General features: G+C 45.2%; 1 protein-coding gene across 19 annotated transcripts in view; it reads right to left on the bottom strand.

Annotated features, from left to right (window-relative positions):
• ADGRL3 (adhesion G protein-coupled receptor L3) overlaps positions 1-17,613 on the bottom strand; it is a 907,827-nt gene that overhangs the window by 51,916 nt on the left and 838,298 nt on the right. For 6 of the 19 annotated variants that reach the window (XM_048503323.1, XM_048503329.1, XM_048503328.1 and 3 more), the window contains 2 exons: positions 8,655-8,672; positions 14-2,363 (listed from right to left, as the gene is read on the bottom strand). The exons of 2 other annotated variants lie outside the window; for them this stretch is intronic. In XM_048503323.1, coding sequence (XP_048359280.1) covers positions 1,564-2,363; positions 8,655-8,672 — 818 coding nt within the window. In that variant the 3' untranslated portion in view covers positions 14-1,563. Of the gene's footprint in view, positions 1-13; positions 2,364-8,620; positions 8,673-17,613 lie in introns of those variants that run through there. 11 more of the 19 variants (XM_048503325.1, XM_048503330.1, XM_048503333.1 and 8 more) reach the window with 2 other exon arrangements.

Raw genomic sequence — 17,613 nt, 5'->3', positions numbered from 1 at the left:
TAACAGTTCCTTCTAAATCTTAATCAGTTGTTTATTGGTTGACAAACAAATTTCACTTTTACAACAAATATTAGTAATGAGGTCATTCAACTTGGCGACCATACAAAATGCATCATAAATTAAAAAAAAGTAGAATCTGTGCTGCTAATTTACCTCCCGGGAAGGCCTACATTACTTTAAATCTTGTCAAATAAATACATTTCCTGTTAGGAAAATAATGGAAGGATTTTTTTTAACCATTCAAAATAGGTTTTTCTTTTCTTTCTTTTTTTTTTTCATCTTTGCTATGAGTCAGTTAATATATATATATTTTTTAACCTCTGCATAAGAGTTCCTAGCTTGGGGGAATGGATTTTGACTTCTGCAGTGTGTTCCAATGCAGAAGTCCCCATGATTATTCTAAGGATATCCCAGATCTCTGAAGGGTAACAAACGCCTTGGAGAAAGGCTGCATGTCACGGGTGCCGCACCTTCTCACCGGTTGTGCACTGTAAACATAAAAGTTCGTCCGGTTCTCTAATTTGCTAAAAATGTTTGGTTGGCAAATTCATAAAGAAAAACAGAGTTGGGAAAAAAAATATATCTTAGACTATTGAAGAATGGTGTCTCTAAATCAATACGGGAGGGGGGGAGGGGGAGGGCAGAGAATCTTTATTGAGCGAATTTCTTTCTTTTGCCCAGTGGAAAACAAATTTGTATGGGAAAATGGGGAAAAAAAGATGTATGAAAAATCTTGCTCCTACTGGTAGACGACCTTGCGAGACCAACACAACAGAAAAAAAGTTTGGTTTTTTTTTCCCCACTACATTAATAAGGACGCAGGTTCTGGCGGAAGAAAAAGCAGACTCTATGTGCAATGCTAGTATCTGTACATTACATAGGAACTGTTCCATTGTTTCCCCTCTGCCATTAGAATTATCATCCGTTAATACAGCAAAACATAAAAAAAAAGATGCTGTGTAGCATACAGTTACAGACTTCCCTTCTATTTCGTTAAGGTTTGCTCCACAGCTTCGGTGGGCCGTGGCGAAATCAAATGGTGAGAGATCCAAAAACTATTATGTGATACAGATTCGGAACAAACAGGGTTTTTTTTTTTGCTATTTTTGCTTCGGTTTTGCGCAGCACTCCAATCTAGATGCATCGTCGCTGGTCGTCGCAAATGCACGTTTGGCCTTGTGGAAATCAGGTCCTTGGTAATAAGAGGAAGAGCGCATCCAAAGATGCTTAAACAAACACAGTATAATTTCAGACAGCCGCGCAGTGGGCCATTTTTATTTTTCCTGTTGAATCCCTTAATCCACTTCCTGAAGTCTCTCTGAGGTGGGGGCAGGGGGCAGGAGGGGGGGATAGGAGAGGGGGGGGGGATCCCAGCCATCAGCATTCTTCCTGGGCGTGCCTAGAAATCCTATTAAAAAGATATGAGAATTGTTTGTCGTTTCAAACAGCATGAAGTGGGAGAATACACAATATTACCACCGCTTTGATTGAAATCCAAACAGTAATCCGAGCGAGTGCTGGGTGAGGAGCGTCTGTTTTGTTAAAACATTTTGGCTTCACCTTCTATAGACTAGTGACCAAGTGAGCCGGTCCTTTGGAGGTTTCTTCTGAAGGGGCCCCATCCTTGTTTGGTGGGACTATAAATCCGTCACTGCTGCCTCGCCCCAGCTGGTAGTAAGTGTGTAGCTGTTGGACGTGGTTTCTGGAGCCCAGGTTTGGCATGCTCTTGTAGTACACGTCGTCAACATCGCTACTTTTGGCTGAGGGGGCATCGGTCTGAGTGCTGGTGGTAATGCTTTCCGTGACCGACACGCCAGCCAGCACGGGCATACTAGTGTAAAGAGAGTCCCTATTGGGCGACTGGAGATCTTCTGTGTGCTCATTGGTTAGCAAGGGGAAAAAACTCTCGCTGTTGTCTTGTGGAATCCGTCTCCGGCTGTAATGGAGGGACTGGTGGTTCTCTGCCGAATAAACCCTCGGGGGGAGCAACGGGGCGTCCGATTCCTCGTGAATGAGTTCCAAGCCCAGACTCTCTTCTTGGCTGAAGGAGGTGGCGTCGTCGAGAACAATGGCGTCGTCCTTGCTCCCGCCGCCTAGGTTGTTGACCAACTTGTTCATCAGGTTCCTGTTCTGTTCGCTGGAGCACTCGTGGTTGTTCAGGTAGGAAGGTATGTAGTTGGACGTGAGTTCTTTCAGAATCTTTTTCTCTAAGGCAGTCTCACTGTGGTTATAGCTACGGTCAATGATTTGCACACAGTTGCTCAGGTATTCGCTGCTGGCAATGCTGTAGCTATTGCCGTGGTTACCATTCAGTGGTAGAGTATCCATGACACTTGTATCCCTGGCACTGTTCAGAAGCCCCTCTGAAAAATATCACACAAGAAAGGTTGACTTGTACCAACAGGAATATGCATGGGGGGTCCTGCTCTACACAGCTGTTACCCTAAGGGGCAACGCGATACTCTTTTGCTACATTCTACAGTAACCGTGCAAAACAAAAAACAAAAAAAGAGCACGCGCAAGAGAAAAGGAATGGAGGGTGTGTGGGGGGGGGGGAAGTACATAAATTGTTAGATTTTGAGACAAGGACAACCACATGGACTAAAACAGGCTTTTCCAACAGGTTTGTTGCATGAAAACAAGGGTCTCTTGTTCACCACATACTTTCACCCGTTGGAAATGAGGTCTCCACAGAACTTCCAAGCTCCTAGCAAAGCGTGCCTATTAATGCTACGGTCAGGGCAGTGTTGCTGAGCTTAGCTGAAAATGACTTCTGAACGGGTTTCTTAGTTTACTACAGAAATTCTGAGTGAGGGTGGGGTTTTTTGTGTGTGGCATTTGTCTAATAAAAATACACTGCATTTAGAGCACAGATTCTTGGGGATAAAGTTCAGTTTCTCATGCACAGTTTGAACTTGGTATCAGGTTGACCTACGACAGTGATGGCGAGCCTTTTCGAGACCGAGTGCCCAAAATTGCAACCCAAAAACCCACTTATTTATCGCAAAGTGCCCACACGGCAATTTAACCTGAATGCTGAGGTTTTAGTTTAGAAGGTGTGCATTACCCGGGAGTCAGCTTGGTGGTAGTCGGTGGCTTTGCTTTGAAGCAACCGTGCAACTCTTCCAACGGGTGAATCACGACCCTAGGAGGGTTTACTCAGAAGCAAGCCCCGTTGCCAGCAACCGAGCTTACTCCCAGGTAAACGATCACGCTTTAGTTCTTCGCATGAAAATCAGTGGGGTTTAACAGCGCTTAACAGGGTTACCAACACTGCTTCCCCAAAACTAGGTCTTGTATTCAATGCTAATAATCGAGCCCTCCAGCCGCCCAGGCTGCCAGCCTAGATGTGTGTGTGTGGGGGCTTACCTTGCTTCTGCCCGCAAGCTCACAGAGAGGTTTTCCTGAGTGCCACCTCCTGGCACCCTGCAAGCATCGGGTTCGGCCAACCACTGACCTACAAGAAGTTATTGTGGATTTTTTTCCCCCAAAAAAATCTAAAATACATTTGAGGTCTCGAAAAGAGCTACCTATGTGTTGGCAGATGATTGTGAGGCCATTGTTCGTGACTGCCAGGGAAACCCAATCAAAGATGACGAACTTCCACGGTCCAATACAAAACCAGCAAAATTTAATCACATTACTCTGCGGAACAGCAGCAAATAGGAAAGATTACATTCGTCGATGCACAAATGACACAATTCAAAGCACAGTCACCCCAAAGGTGACGTGCAACATAATCCTAGGTGCGGCTGTGTACTCGAGATGATTTCAGTAGCTCCTGACTAGTAATCCTGCAGGAATCCTCTGTAAATTTACCTTGGAGTAATCTCACTAAACACAGAGCATAAATCTGGAGAAATCTGCGTTTGAATGCAGTTCGAAACATACTTCATGGACTATAATTTCAATCAAACCTCCTTGGACTCAATTATGAGTAAATGTGCTTAGAACCAATCTGTATCTGCAGAGACGTACAAATCAATAAATTTTGATACGGAAGTTTTAAGAGCCAGCCCATAATCTGCAGCATTAATTGCCGGAGTTGGCCAGCTACTAATGAAGATTTAATGTTGTAAAAATGGAACGCCGACTTTCAAGCCACTTCGTTACGAAGAAAATTAACAGGGTTACAATATATAAGTGATAATATCTAGAACTGTGTCAGCTGATACACCTGTGAATATATTTTTCCAGTTTTGCTGATGTTTGTTAAATATTACAACTGGGAGGTTTTGTATTTTGGTTTGGAAGATTTCACTTTGTCGATTTGCATGTGTAGTGTTTGCTTCTCTCCTCAATTCAATGCTACCCTCGTGGATGACAGGGTCTCTGCTGCTAGACTTTGCGTTATTCAGAAATACCAGGACTGCGTGTGAACTGGCACACAGGTATGCCCAGGGAGCTGGAAAAGATTTGTGTGGGGGTGGGTGGTGGGTGGTGGGAGGCATTGTTAGTTATACACATGACAAACACATATCATGTTTCTACAATCAGATATATAGCTATACGTTTTCTGTTCGTTAAAAAACTGGAAACGGATCTGCTTCCCATACACAGGAGGAGAATAAAATCTGAAAGATTTTCGTGCCCCAGAAGACTCTGCTGGCCTGAAATGGAGCCCAAGAACATTTTAACAGTAAGGTTTAAATTTGCCTTTGAGACTATAAGAACAGATGGGCCCTGCTGGATCAGACCAGTGGCCCGTTTTGTCCAGCATCCCGTCTCACAAGTGGCCAACGGTGGAGGCCAACCATGGGGCATACAGGTCTTCAGCTGGTGTTGTCTCCAGCTGCTTGCATTCAGAGGTTTACTGCCCCTGATCATGGAGGTTCCATTTAGTCGCCATGGCTAGTATCCCCTGAAAGACTTATCCTCATTTCTATTCAGTGAATGCCTCATTTGTTCTGATATGGAAGGGAAACTGGGGTGGGGAGCAGCCATCTAAAATATAAAGGAAAATCCAAACTAATGCTAGAGTTCTGTTTACATGGAGAAAGGAATGGAGCAAGGAGTACTCCACAGCTTCACATGTGGCTATGACTAGGGCACAACCCAATGGCAATTGTCTTGTGGACCCTGTTCCAGTGCTGCAGAACAGCAAGACCTGGGCAGAAAAAGGAATCCTGTCCCCCCTCAGAGCTCACTGTAGGACATCAGCCATGGGAACGACAATCCCGCCCATGAAACTGAGAGTGCCATTCTAAACAGAACAGCTAGATGCCAGTCTGAGAGCACCGAAGATACCAACGAGATATTTGGGGCATAAGCTTTTGAGAGACAAATCTTTGTATCTGACCTCTGCACCCCGAGTCCCTTCTTTGTGACACCCCTCCCACCTTCTGACTGGTGCATAAGGTGTCAGAGATCTCTATTCCAACTTGTATCTGACCAAGTCAGCTTTGACTCTCGAAAGTTCATACTCTGAAAATCTTGTTAGTCTCTTCGAAGAAGAAGAGTTTGGATTTATACCCTGCTTTTCTCAACTGCAAGGAGTCCCAAAGTGGCTTGCAAACTCCTTTCCCTTCTTCTCCCCACAACAGAAACCTTGTGAGGTAGGTGGGGCTGAGAGAGTTCTGAGAGAACAGTGATTAGCCCAAGGTCACCCAGCAGGCTTCATTTAAAGGAGAGGGGAAACAAACCTGGTTGATCAGATTAGAGTCCACCGCTCATGTGGAGAAGCGAGGAATCAAACCTGGTTCTCCAGATTAGAGTCCGCCGCTCATCTGGACGAGTGAGGAATCAAACCCGGTTCTCCAGATTAGAGTCCGTTGCTCATGTGGAAGAGTGGGGAATCAAACCCGGTTCTCCAGATTAGAGTCCACTCTCCTAACAACTACACCTTGCTGGACTCAAATCTAACAGCTGTACTGTGGATCAATACATCTACCCTCCTAAACTATCCTAAATAGAGTTTCATCATTCTAATTCCACTGAAGTCAAGGGGATTTGGGGCTGGGGGGAGGGTTGTAGCTCCACTTAAGATGGCATGACCTAACCCCACCCCCCCGGACATCTAAAATTTATCTCTAGCTTTGTTACTATTAAGTATGACTTTTTAAAACTTCTGATAAGGAGCGGGAGTTATGAGTAACTGCTAGCCTTTATGAAGGCAGAGAAATCAGAGTTGCTTTATCCTATCTTGGGCCGTTTCTGCACGGCCACGCTGGGGGTTGGGTCGGCGTACAAGACGCCGACCCAACCCCCCGGGTCCATTCGCACAAACGGTCCCGGAAACTACCGGGAAGAGGCGCTGTGTTGTGCCATCGCCCGATCGACTCACCTTTCCTTCGACCGTTCGGCGTGTCGCCGAGGCCAGGGGACATGCCCCCCTGCCCTGCGTGACCGCTCCGGAGTCACAGGGCAGGGGGCGTGTCCCCAGGCCTCGGCAATGTTCCGGACAGTCGCAGGGAAGGTAGGTCGATTGGGAAAGGGGAGGAGGGATGGCGCCTTCCAGCTGCTGCCATTTGCACAGCAGCGGTTGGAAGCCGCTGTTTCCCAAAAACCTCGCTTGGGGAGCGAGGTTGGGAAACAGCAGCTTCGCGCCACTGGGGAGGCGCGAGGGCGGCACGGCTGCAAAGCAGCTGCACCCCCATGCGAACAGCTCCCTGGGGACGGCGTTTTTGCCATCCCCAGGGCGCTGTATTTGGCCCGTGCAGAAAGGGCTTTGCTCTTCTGCAGAGAGCTCAATCAGCTTGCAAGCTTCTCCCAAATCATCTTCTAGAGACAGACAGGGCAGCTACCATGCCATGTCTTCTACCCTAAACCCCTGGCTCAGCCACATTTTGACGTCTCCCTCTGGCCCAAGGAAGGCTCCGAGACTTGGCTCGATAGAAGGGTGGGATATGAGCCACCATCTTTCCTCTTTCAGACAGGAAGCCCGAGAGCCAAACTTCACGTTACTGTGGACTTGAGCTCCAACTCGTCGTTGCCAATGCTGCTTCAGAGAAAAATTTAATGGTTTAAAAACTGCCATGAGGCTAACCCTGACTGGGCCTGTGGCAAAGTGTCACCAGCTGACGTTGTCCCCCGTGAGTCTTTTCAAGTGTCAAAACAGCCACGGGGTGCTGTTTCTGCAACTGAAAAGGTGGGGAAGGAGGAAACAAGATCGCTTATTGACCCCACATTCTGGTCTAACCGGGATCAGACCCTCGTGGATATGTTAAAATGGCTGAACTTTTCTCAAAACTGACAGTGGTTGGGCCCATGTCTGCCCTAATGCAGTGGTGGCAAACCTTTGGCACTCCAGATGTTATGGACTACAATTCCCATCAGCCCCTGCCAGCATGGCCAATTGGCCATGCTGGCAGGGGCTGATGGGAATTGTAGTCCATAACATCTGGAGTGCCAAAGGTTCGCCACCAAGGCCCTAATGTAGATTTTTGCTCTGAGGAGGAGGCCTGTGAAACCCGAAAGGCATTTCGCTGCTTTGGGGTTTTTCATGGGTCATGCGAAGCAGCGCAGGCTGAGACAGCCTGCAAGCTCAGACAGCTGTGCGGAAAGGCTGAAAGAGCAACGCTCTGGCACCATCTGGGAGGCCTGCCCTTTGGGAGACAAGGGCCAGTCTTCCGATGGTTATCATCCGCCTGGGATTCCCCTTAATTAATATTGTAATCCTCTAGATAAACACAAAAGAACGAGAGCAGATGATGGCTTCCGTATGCTTCCTCCCCGCTCCCTCTAATTCAGATGCTGCTGCCGAAGACGGCAAACCAGGCTGAACAGAGACTTTTGGATTAGAAAAGCAATTTGTTGACAAGAAAGATTAATGGCCATTCACATCCACAAGGCAAGGGGAAAAAAAAACCCCCTTTTAATACACTGTCAGGGTACCTTCTGAAAATACTGAATTCAGTCTGCATCTGTGAGGCAGTACAAGATAGTATGTCTGCTCGGGAAGTATCACGGCAGAGCTTGCGATTTCTCTGAATTGAAATGTCCCCAAAATGTCACTCTTAGTTTGGCCTTCAGATATTTACTGGATATACGGCTAACCTGTGTTTCAGACAGACAGAAAAAGCTGGGCATAAAAACAGGGCAGCCATCACAGATGGAGAATGAAGCCATTTATTTTCGCAGCATAAATCTCGACCAACAATCCACAATGCTGAAGGGGAGGAAACATAAAAAGATGGAGCAAAGGTTTGGTGTGGTAATGAGCGCCTCTTTCTCTGGAGTGGTCATGGCTGGGCAGTTTATGCATGAAGACACTGCTCCTCATTTCTTCTGCCAATGCATATCATTATCTGTGAGGTGATTTTTTTGTTTTTGGAGGGAAACAAAGGAATTGCCTCGCATTGCCAATGGATTTGCCTCTCATGAGATGCGCCACAGAGACATGAGGAGACGGCATGACTGTTTAGCAGACAAAAACAGCACCAACTGAAATGTCATTCTCATACACAAACACGCAAAACTTTAAAAAAAACAACAACACCACACCGGATGAAAGACAAAACAAAAACAGACACAACAGAAATGATCTAATCTCTATCAAGGCACGGGTAATGTGGCTTATTGTTCTCGATTTCTGCATTTGTGATGGATGAACTGGGTTCAAATTATCTACATCATCGATAATATGATGCATTTTTTTAAAAAGTGAACTAAAAAAAATTACATTTGATATGCAATGTTTAGCTTTACTCCCATACTTGTCTCTCTGTAGGGCTCTAAACGACAGCATGAAGAAAAGGAAAGAAAAAACAACAAGTAAGCTTACAGCGACAATAGGAGGAAGGTGAGTCAAAAGCAAATTGATGACATGCTGGAATAAGGTTAAACGGAAACCATTTTAGCTTCTGAAAGCACATGAGGTAACTTTACATGGATTTAGAAAGGATTAGCCACAGCGTGATTGATGCACAACAATAAATGTAGTTACAGATCCACCCCTCTCCCTCATATTTTTTTTCCAGCTGCGATCCAAAATTAAGAAAGGAAAGGAAAAAGTACAAGCCTTGAAGTTTAAAAGCACTCAAGGTATTTCTGGAAGTTTTCAAATTAGGGTCTTTGTTTACTGTTCTTCATTACACTTGTTATACTCTGGCCCCTTCCGCACACGCAAAATAATGCGTTTTCAAACCACTTTCACAACTGTTTGCAAGTGGATTTTGCCATTCCGCACAGCTTCAAAGAGCACTGAAAGCAGTTTGAAAGTGCATTATTCTGCTTGTGCGGAATGAGCCTCTGTCTCAGATAAAGATGCTAGTATGGTCAGTTGAGGTGCAGCGGCTGCGAAAACTGTATGCTTCCACATTAGAATATAGTCCCAAATGAATATGAGAATTATCATTCATTTTTACATGCTGCCTTTGTCAAAACCATTATTTTGGGCATTACTGAATATGGTACTTTGATACAAGACCATTTATAATTCATTGGACAACTATAAAACTTTCAAAATGGCTGGGGTGCACCAGGGCTACTGAGGGACTAGGACCCAGGCAAAGCATTCTACAACAAAGTAGATCTGGAATGTTGAGTCTGTGGTGGAGAAATATACAATGTACTAACATGTTTTTGTGAGACAGAGCATAGCTCTAGTGCCACAATACATGCTTTCTCTTCTCTCTAAGGCCCCTTCTGCACATGCAGAATAATGCCCTTTCAATCCACTTTCAATGTAGTTTGTAGCTGGATTTTATTTATTTATTTATTTATTTATTTATTTATTTATTAATTATATTTATATACCGCCCTCCCCCGGAGGGCTCAGGGTGGTGAACAGCAAGCATAAATATCAAGGCTAAAATAAGTTAAATATTAATTAATTTGGCTTTATATAAAATAAACCCCACCCATTACTGTGCAGAATAGCAAAATCCACTTGCAAACGATTGTGAAAGTGGATTGAAAGTGCATTATTCTGCATGTGCGGAAGGGGCCTAAGACCTGCCTTATTATTGCAGAGTTCTTCCTCATCCACACAATGCTAAGGACTCTTCAACCAAGCTTCCGTGTTGTGAAGGGTATTTCAGAAACAATGCCAAGGTCTGCTAGGCCCCAATGCAGATCCCACTGACACCAGCACGATACCCATTGGACCCAAGGATACTTCGTAGCCTACCTGGAAATGAATCCCCTAAGAATTTTTTTTTTAGTTCTGATGCGGTTTTTCATAGCAGTTTTCCTCAGACAAATCCTTGTTCAGTCTAAAGTGAGTCAGTCTCTGCTCTGTTTTGGCCAGTGCTCTTCCTACTAATCACAAAATTATTCTGGCATGTGAAGAAGGCTCAGGCAAAGGGGCCAGCTCTCCAAATAATGGCGCAGACTGGAAACGGCTTTGCCTCCATGGCAGGAATCTTCAAGACTAAGGCCTCCTTGTAATTCAGTTTTCAATACAACTGAAAACAGCTCCGTGGAGTTGGGAGTTTATTTGGCTGGAGAGTCCCAGATGGAGGAATCGGTGTTCAAGTGTTCTGAATCCCCTCCTTAAAACTGAAAGTTGGGCTCATGTGGTTTGAAATCACCCCATGCTGAAAAGGGTACCATGATACATACCCCCCTCCCCCCTCCAATATAAAACCTTAGATATGTGCCATGTTAAAATCTGTCTGTAACATGAAAAGCCATCATAATGAGAGGGAAGGTGTCTTGGGGAGACTATAGTTTGGCCTATATACAACTCCCCCCCACCATCATTCCTATGTCAGGTAGTGAAGTATTTTACTCAGTGACATGCTTGGCCCATTCCAAAAACATTTCCCATATGGAGAAGTCCCCATGAAGGTTTGTTTTGAAGTTGTAACTGTACCATAAGAGAGCCAATCTGGAGAAGAATTGTTGAGTGGGGTTAGCTAAACTACCAACAAGCCTGTCTCTGGCTTCCATCTTTGAGTGGCCATTTTGAAGGTCAATTGTCCCATTTTTATATTTCTCTGCTTCAGAGGAGATCACTGATAATGTTATGCAGGGACAAGCATAGAAATTTGAACTGGGGTGGACAGGGTATAGGGTTGTCAATTTCAAAATGGGAAATCATTAGAAATTTGGAAGTAGATTCTGGAAAGGGGAGGGTTTGAGGAAGGGAAGTATCTCATGAGCTATAACACCATAGACTTCACCCTCCAAAGCAGCTGTTTTCTGTAGGAGAGCTGACCTCCGTAATCTAGAGATCACTTATAATTCCAGGAGACTGGGAACCCTACTGTATGTTGTGTAGACCTACAGCAGTGATGGTGGGAGCTTAGGTGTGGAGGTATTAGATAAGGACTAGAAAATTCCATGGAAAACTGAGGAAAAGTTCAATCCAGAGCTGTCAGGTGGGCTTTAGCGCTCCCCCTCCCCCTCCTAAGGGCTTTCCTGCAGTGTGGCAAGCCCAAAAAGTAAAAAGAAAAAAGTTTTCAAAAGTCCACATAGGGGAGAGTGGAGGTACACCACTGAAAATTGTAGCCTATCCCAAAGCCAGCTTTGCGGCTGAAAGGGCAGTGGAAGCCGACCAACGTCAGCTCCACCCCCAGAAATGCCTCTGCTGTGCCCCCACCACACTGATGCAGTTCGGGACAGCATGGGAGCGCCAATGCAGAGCTGGATGCTGCAGCTGGGCATCTCAGGGCCCTGCAGCGGCTGGGCGCTGGTGGATTTGCCCCTCCGCTGGGGTAGGTGCCCTGGAGAGGGCAAATCTGCCGGTGTAAGCCCACACCGCCTCCAGAGGGGTATTCTTCCCCCTGGATTGGGCTGCCCAAAAGGGAGCCCTCCACAGATTGAGATTTTGCATATTTTGTGCAAACATGGATGCATTGCATTGAGTGCTTGAGAGTGAAATTATATGTGTGTGTGTGTGTGTGTGTGTGTGTGTGTGTGTGTGTGTAAATTAATAAATAAAAACAGGAACAAGTTTCCTTGTGCAGGAGATGGAGATTTAAGGCTAATTCCAGCAGATCCACGATGCTAATGGACATGTTTTCGTACAGTGAAAAGAGGGATCTCGTGATGGGAAAGCCTCCTTCCACTAGAAGAAAACACTTCTGCAATCAGAATGGACTTGTGGGATAAAAACCTACAAAGCTGAAACAACATGAAACATCTTGAAAATTCCAAATGGGAGGAAAATGGACGTTTTTAGATTACTGAAGGAGCTTTAGCGCTTAGAAGTCAGCATTGATTCTAGAAGTTTTGTGGATGAGAAGGTCACCAACATTGTCAGGGTCAAACTAGATGTTGAAGAAAAAGAAAAAGAGCTTGGATTTATATCCCATTTTTCTCGCCTATAAGGAGACTCAACGCACCTTCCAAGCTCCTTTCCCCTTCCTCTCCACATCACAGACACTTTGTGAGGCCGTGAGAGTTCTGAGAGAACTGTGGCTAGCCCCAGGTCACTCAACAGGCTTCATGTGGATGAGAGGGGAAACAAATCCAGTTCACCAGATAGGAGTCTACTGCTCAGGTGGAGGAGTGGGGAATCAAACCTGGTTCTTCAGATTAGAATCCACCGCTCTTAACACCAACACCACACTGGCTGTCATGCTGGCTTATCTGTTACAGAGAAGAAGCATAAATGGACTCTAGAAGTGCAGGACTCTGTGTTTTCCACTCCCCCATGCCCCCCCCCCTTAATTCAGCCTAAAAATGTTCCAGCTGAAAAGTGGTCAGTTCAGGCTGAAAAAGCGCCCTGGTGGGAACTACACTTCCCAGGAGACCTTGGGGCTCACAAGGCCTTCTGGGTAGTGTAGTTCCTACCAGGCTGTTTTTCAGCCTGAACTTTTTCAGGCTGAACTAAGGTAAGTGAGGGAAGCACGAGGGGCACTGTGGGGAGAAGGAGGAGGGGTCAAGGAGCAATTTTCTGGGGGCCCCAATCGTGCGCCTGGTGTGCGGCGCCCCCCTGTCCCCTTATAGCTTCATCTCTGATGGACTCATGTTTTGTTTTGTTTTAACCTGAATGCAGCAGTGTAGAGCGCCCAGCATGAAGAGAACAACTGCAGTGGAGAGAGGAGAACTCAGCTTATTCTATGGTTCATGGAGAGCTGCATTTGCAATAGGTATCAACCAAGAGAGCTGGCTGATAGCATCCTTCCCTTAAGGAGGATCAGGGCTTACCAGTTCCTCCAGCGGAAGCTGTGTTCAAGATGGAAACCACCTGCTGACCACAAGCTCCATAGGGGCAAGGACCTTACCTACTTTCCTGAAACGTGCGACAGATGCTACATCGTTGGAACAGAGCTGAGGAGAGCCACAGGGCAGCATGCCAAAGAGCCACACGTGGCTCCCAAGCCACTGAGTATCCATTTCTACCATTTGAAATTCACCATACCTATCCTGCTTGTCTTTCTATGAGGGAAAGGATCTGGGTTTTTCATGGTTTGTTTGTTTTTTTTGTCTCTAGAGGAAAAGCATCTATAAGAAATCTTTGGTTCTGAAATAGCAAGAAGGAAATGGGTTAAGCGGTGATCTCCTACCTGCAGGTCTTCTGGTTGCAGCATCTCAGGCTGCTCTTCAGAAGACTGAATGCTCTAAAATGTCTCATATGGCAAAATAACAGATGGACCCAGTTTAGGCTTCCTCTTCCATAGCACCAGGAAGGATTGACATAAAATCTCTGATGGTTGTGAAGAGCACTGCTGCATTGCTTTGTCCTAACTGAGGCAACAGGGGCCCCTTCCGCACATGCAGAATAATGCACTTTCAATGCACTTTCAATGCACTTTCAATGCACTTTACCGTGTGAAATAGCAAAATCCATTTGCAAACAATTGTGAAAGTGGATCGAAAGTGCATTATTCTGCATGTGTGGAGGGGGCCTCTGTGAGGTCCTACAACTCTACATAGAGGGTGTCCCTCATTTTTACGGCAGCTCCATGCTATCCCACCTTTCAGTTCCTGGCTGTTGTACTATCCGAGTTGAAAAAATGTTCCTGTTTTCTTTAAAAAAACAAACCAAAAAGGAATTGTGGAAGAGAATGCTGGTTACAAATCTGTTCCCTGAACAAGAAAAATAAAACCCTATTGAGAATTAGAAGGAATTAAATAATCCCTCACAGTTGCATTAGAATGCAATTTCAGAACAATGAGGAAAACACGTGTGGAACCCTTCTCTCTCTCTCTCTTTCTTTTTTTTTAAAAAAAAGCTTCTTACTTTCTGGTTGCTCCGAAAAAGCACAGAAATGAAATGTTTTATTGGCCCATTAAACTGCATTGATCCAAAATTCCCTGTTGCTCTTCTGTTATAACTTTTTCCCTCACTGTGGCCAAAACACGCTGTTTCCCTATCTAGGTTTAGGAACAAAGGACTTCTGATGTTGTTTTATCCTTTTACACATTTTAATTGACAGCCCAGGCCATCCGGAATATTTCATAGGACCCTTTTCCCCCCCTCAGTTGTGTCCTGCCCTTGGTTCAAATTGTTCCACATTCCTTCTTCTACAGAGATCCCTAATTGCTGATTACCAAACCTCCGGCCTCTTTGTTCCCATCTTTCTGGCAGCTGTCTCCCCTCATGCCAGCAGAGCGTTTTCTCAGGACTCCTGAAGGTATTTTGCTTGCTTGGTTTATTGTTCTTAACAATCTAACTAACGTGCATTCTAGGAGCAGTGCCAATTCGGTCTGAAACCTCAGCACATGATTTCAGCGCTTGGAATTCAGGAAACTCTGAAATGTGGAGCCTCTTCTCCTGTTACGAGGAATCCATCCATTATGAAATGGAAGAAATAAAATATGATGGAGGCATGCAGTGCTTAGAAAGGTTACAATGCTGATTCTCATTATACAAAGCCGTACACAGATATGTCTTTAAAGAGGTTCTTTGGCCACGGTTACACCTGGTCTAAACAGTACACTTTACTGCATGGGAGTTTTCTTTTTCTCGCATGACATATTTGTTCATTTGTAAAGATCACTAGAAGATGCATTTGACAAACTGAGATGTTAGCTTGCCACTTTAGGAATCCGCCTCAATAATCCTTTATGGCTCGTTGAGTTTTGTACATTTGCATTATGCTCAAGGGGCACAAGACTTTATTATCCAAACAGTCATGATGTTCTGAATCCAACTGTCTTGAAAAAACGGAGCCTAGATTTCTACAATTTGGAAAGTTCACAATGATTCATGGCATCTGAAACCTTGCAAAGAGAGAGGGGATTTTTTTACAACCCCCGCACAATGCATAGTATCATCCACAATGATCAATACACAGAGCAAGTAGCCATGCCAAGCCTCATTACCCAGGAACATAGCAAGTGTACCATTTAGACCACGTATTAGTTTGGGTGCAATCTACAGAAGCTGTGAAGACACAGACAGGGATAAAACTGTAACAACAGCTGTAGGAATTTGCTGATGGTCATGATTGACCAACTAACATTCCGCTTTTTGTTGACACACTATAGCTCATATAGTAGATTCATGGAGACAGAAGCCCGATGATAAATCAGCGCTAAACTGTTTCCCTACAACATGATGCCATGCATCTGAAATGCAGCAGAAGATTCCTGCGAGAACTTGTCCTCAGTCTGTGCTCAGCTGTTTCTTTGCAATTCAACAAGTCACTCTCTTGTTTACCCTAAATCTAGTTCATATCTGGGCCTCCAAGCCCCAGTTCTAGTGAAGAAGTCGAATTGAGGTAGCCCTCTGTCCGTGTGTACTGCTCCCTAATCTTCTCTTCTTCCATCTATCCGGTCTTGCAGGCTTCGTCTTCATTCCTTTCTGGGCCCTCTTCATATGGTTTCTGTACCACTTGTCAACATTTGACATGTGTGCTCTCAGCCAAGGGACTCCATGAAATTTTACTATCGGTCCTGAAGAGGTCATCTTGCTTCCTGAGTTTTAGAACGAATGTTCCGACAACCAAAAACTTGCTCAGATCCCCAAATTCTTCTCCAAAGAATGCATAGTCTGGCATTTAGTTCTTCTTTCCTATGAGAGACTCTACATTTGTCCGTTTTCCCGCTCTGCCCGGATCATCACCTTGTTGAGGCCATTCTGAGCTTTTAGCCTATCCACTAGAGTACACACAGATCCCCTCTGAACCTGCAGACTCCGATTAAGTTAATTTTCTTTTGAACAGCCTTGCATGGATTCTTGGTTGGGCTGCCAAATTGTTCTGTCTTGTCTAATGCCAACCTTTTTCATTACAACCACGCTGTTGGAAGTAACTGCACAGATATCCCAGCAATTTCTTCTGGGTCTACAATCCTCAGGTTTTGTAATGGGAGAATAATCTCAGGACGAATTGAAAGCTCTGAATCGAAAGCTTTGTCGAAGTTCACATATATCACCCTAACCTTGTTTGCTAAACTAATTTGCTTTTTATATTGAAGGGCAGAATTCAATGGAAGAACGGATAACCCGTCTCATTTTCTGTCAGGTTCTTGCAAAGTCCTTATTGCCCTCATTAACTTTGCTCTGTTCTGCTCTTTCTTCCATCCTGCCCTTACCTTTGTGGGTCATGACAAATAGGAGTGACATTTCTAAGGAACAAGGGCGCTCACTGTTTCACGCTCAAGGGTGCTTGCCTCTGCTACAAGACTGGAGCTTCATTTGAACTCTGCTTCTGTTTCAAATGACTTCTTCCCCTATAATTGGATTTGCTTCTCGATTGGAGTGCTGCCAGCAGAACCAGAACACAGCCCGGTTCTCCTGCTAAGCTAGTTCAGGTCAGTTACAGACAATAGGCTACGTACCAGACAGCTGCACCAGAGAAGAGAGTAAAAACATATGGGACCAGTATTTCTGTCCTTCCAGTACTTGGGTGCTGTTATTTCAAAGCCCATCTATTGGTTATGTTGCTTTTCAATAGAGGATTTTGTGTATTGATTACAATGGGTTATTGTGATGAGCACAGGATTACATGAAGACTGAGGTATTAAAGCAGCAATTTTTGTCAGTGCATAAAGTACTGTGAAATCAGTGGTTCTGGTTCATTAATTAGATTAACATTAATATAATCACTTTTGGATTAATGTACTACATTTTTTGAATTATTGATGGTTAGCAAATACCTGATTGGGTTGAATAATAGTTACAGGCCAATCCAGAGGGGGCTGGCGGGTAGGGACAGCACTGTTCTGGCACCACCCTGCCCTGCCCTCTCCAGGGAGCTATCCTGTGGCACAGGAAGCCCAAAAATGAAAAAAGGAAACCTTTGGGAATCCCCCATGAGGATAAGAGAGATACACCGCACGAAACGTGGTGTGTTTCTGACACTGGCTCCACTGGCACACGGTTGCTGGGTGGGCTGTGGAAGGAACTAAGGTTGGCTCTATCCCCCAGCCCACCCCCAGAACGCCCCTGGTCACGCAGCATTTTGTGCTGATAGGCCTAGGTAAGGGCAGCGGTTTCTGGATTCGGCACTGCAGAGACACGCCTTTGCCACTCATGCCAGTGGGGTGGGCTCCCATGCTGGTGCAGGGCTGCGCTGTCTCCACAGAATGATCTGCCCCCCCCCCGGATTGGGCTGCCCAGTTATTATCTGTGATAAAATTTGGTGGATGGTAAGCTTTTCTAAAAATCAAAATTCCATTCTTTGTTTTTGTGAACACACTTTTACTGAAACTCAGGAATGAGAGGAACGCAACGATTACTGGAAGCCACCAGGGGGAAGGTACTGGGAAGGGTTTCTCCCCTCTTTTTTGCTACTCCATGTGCTCGGAATACGGTACATGGAGCACCAAAAATGG

Source organism: Sphaerodactylus townsendi, linkage group LG07 (assembly GCF_021028975.2).
Source record: "Sphaerodactylus townsendi isolate TG3544 linkage group LG07, MPM_Stown_v2.3, whole genome shotgun sequence".
Lineage (NCBI taxonomy): Eukaryota > Metazoa > Chordata > Lepidosauria > Squamata > Sphaerodactylidae > Sphaerodactylus > Sphaerodactylus townsendi.
This window is presented reverse-complemented; position numbering and strand designations above follow the sequence as displayed.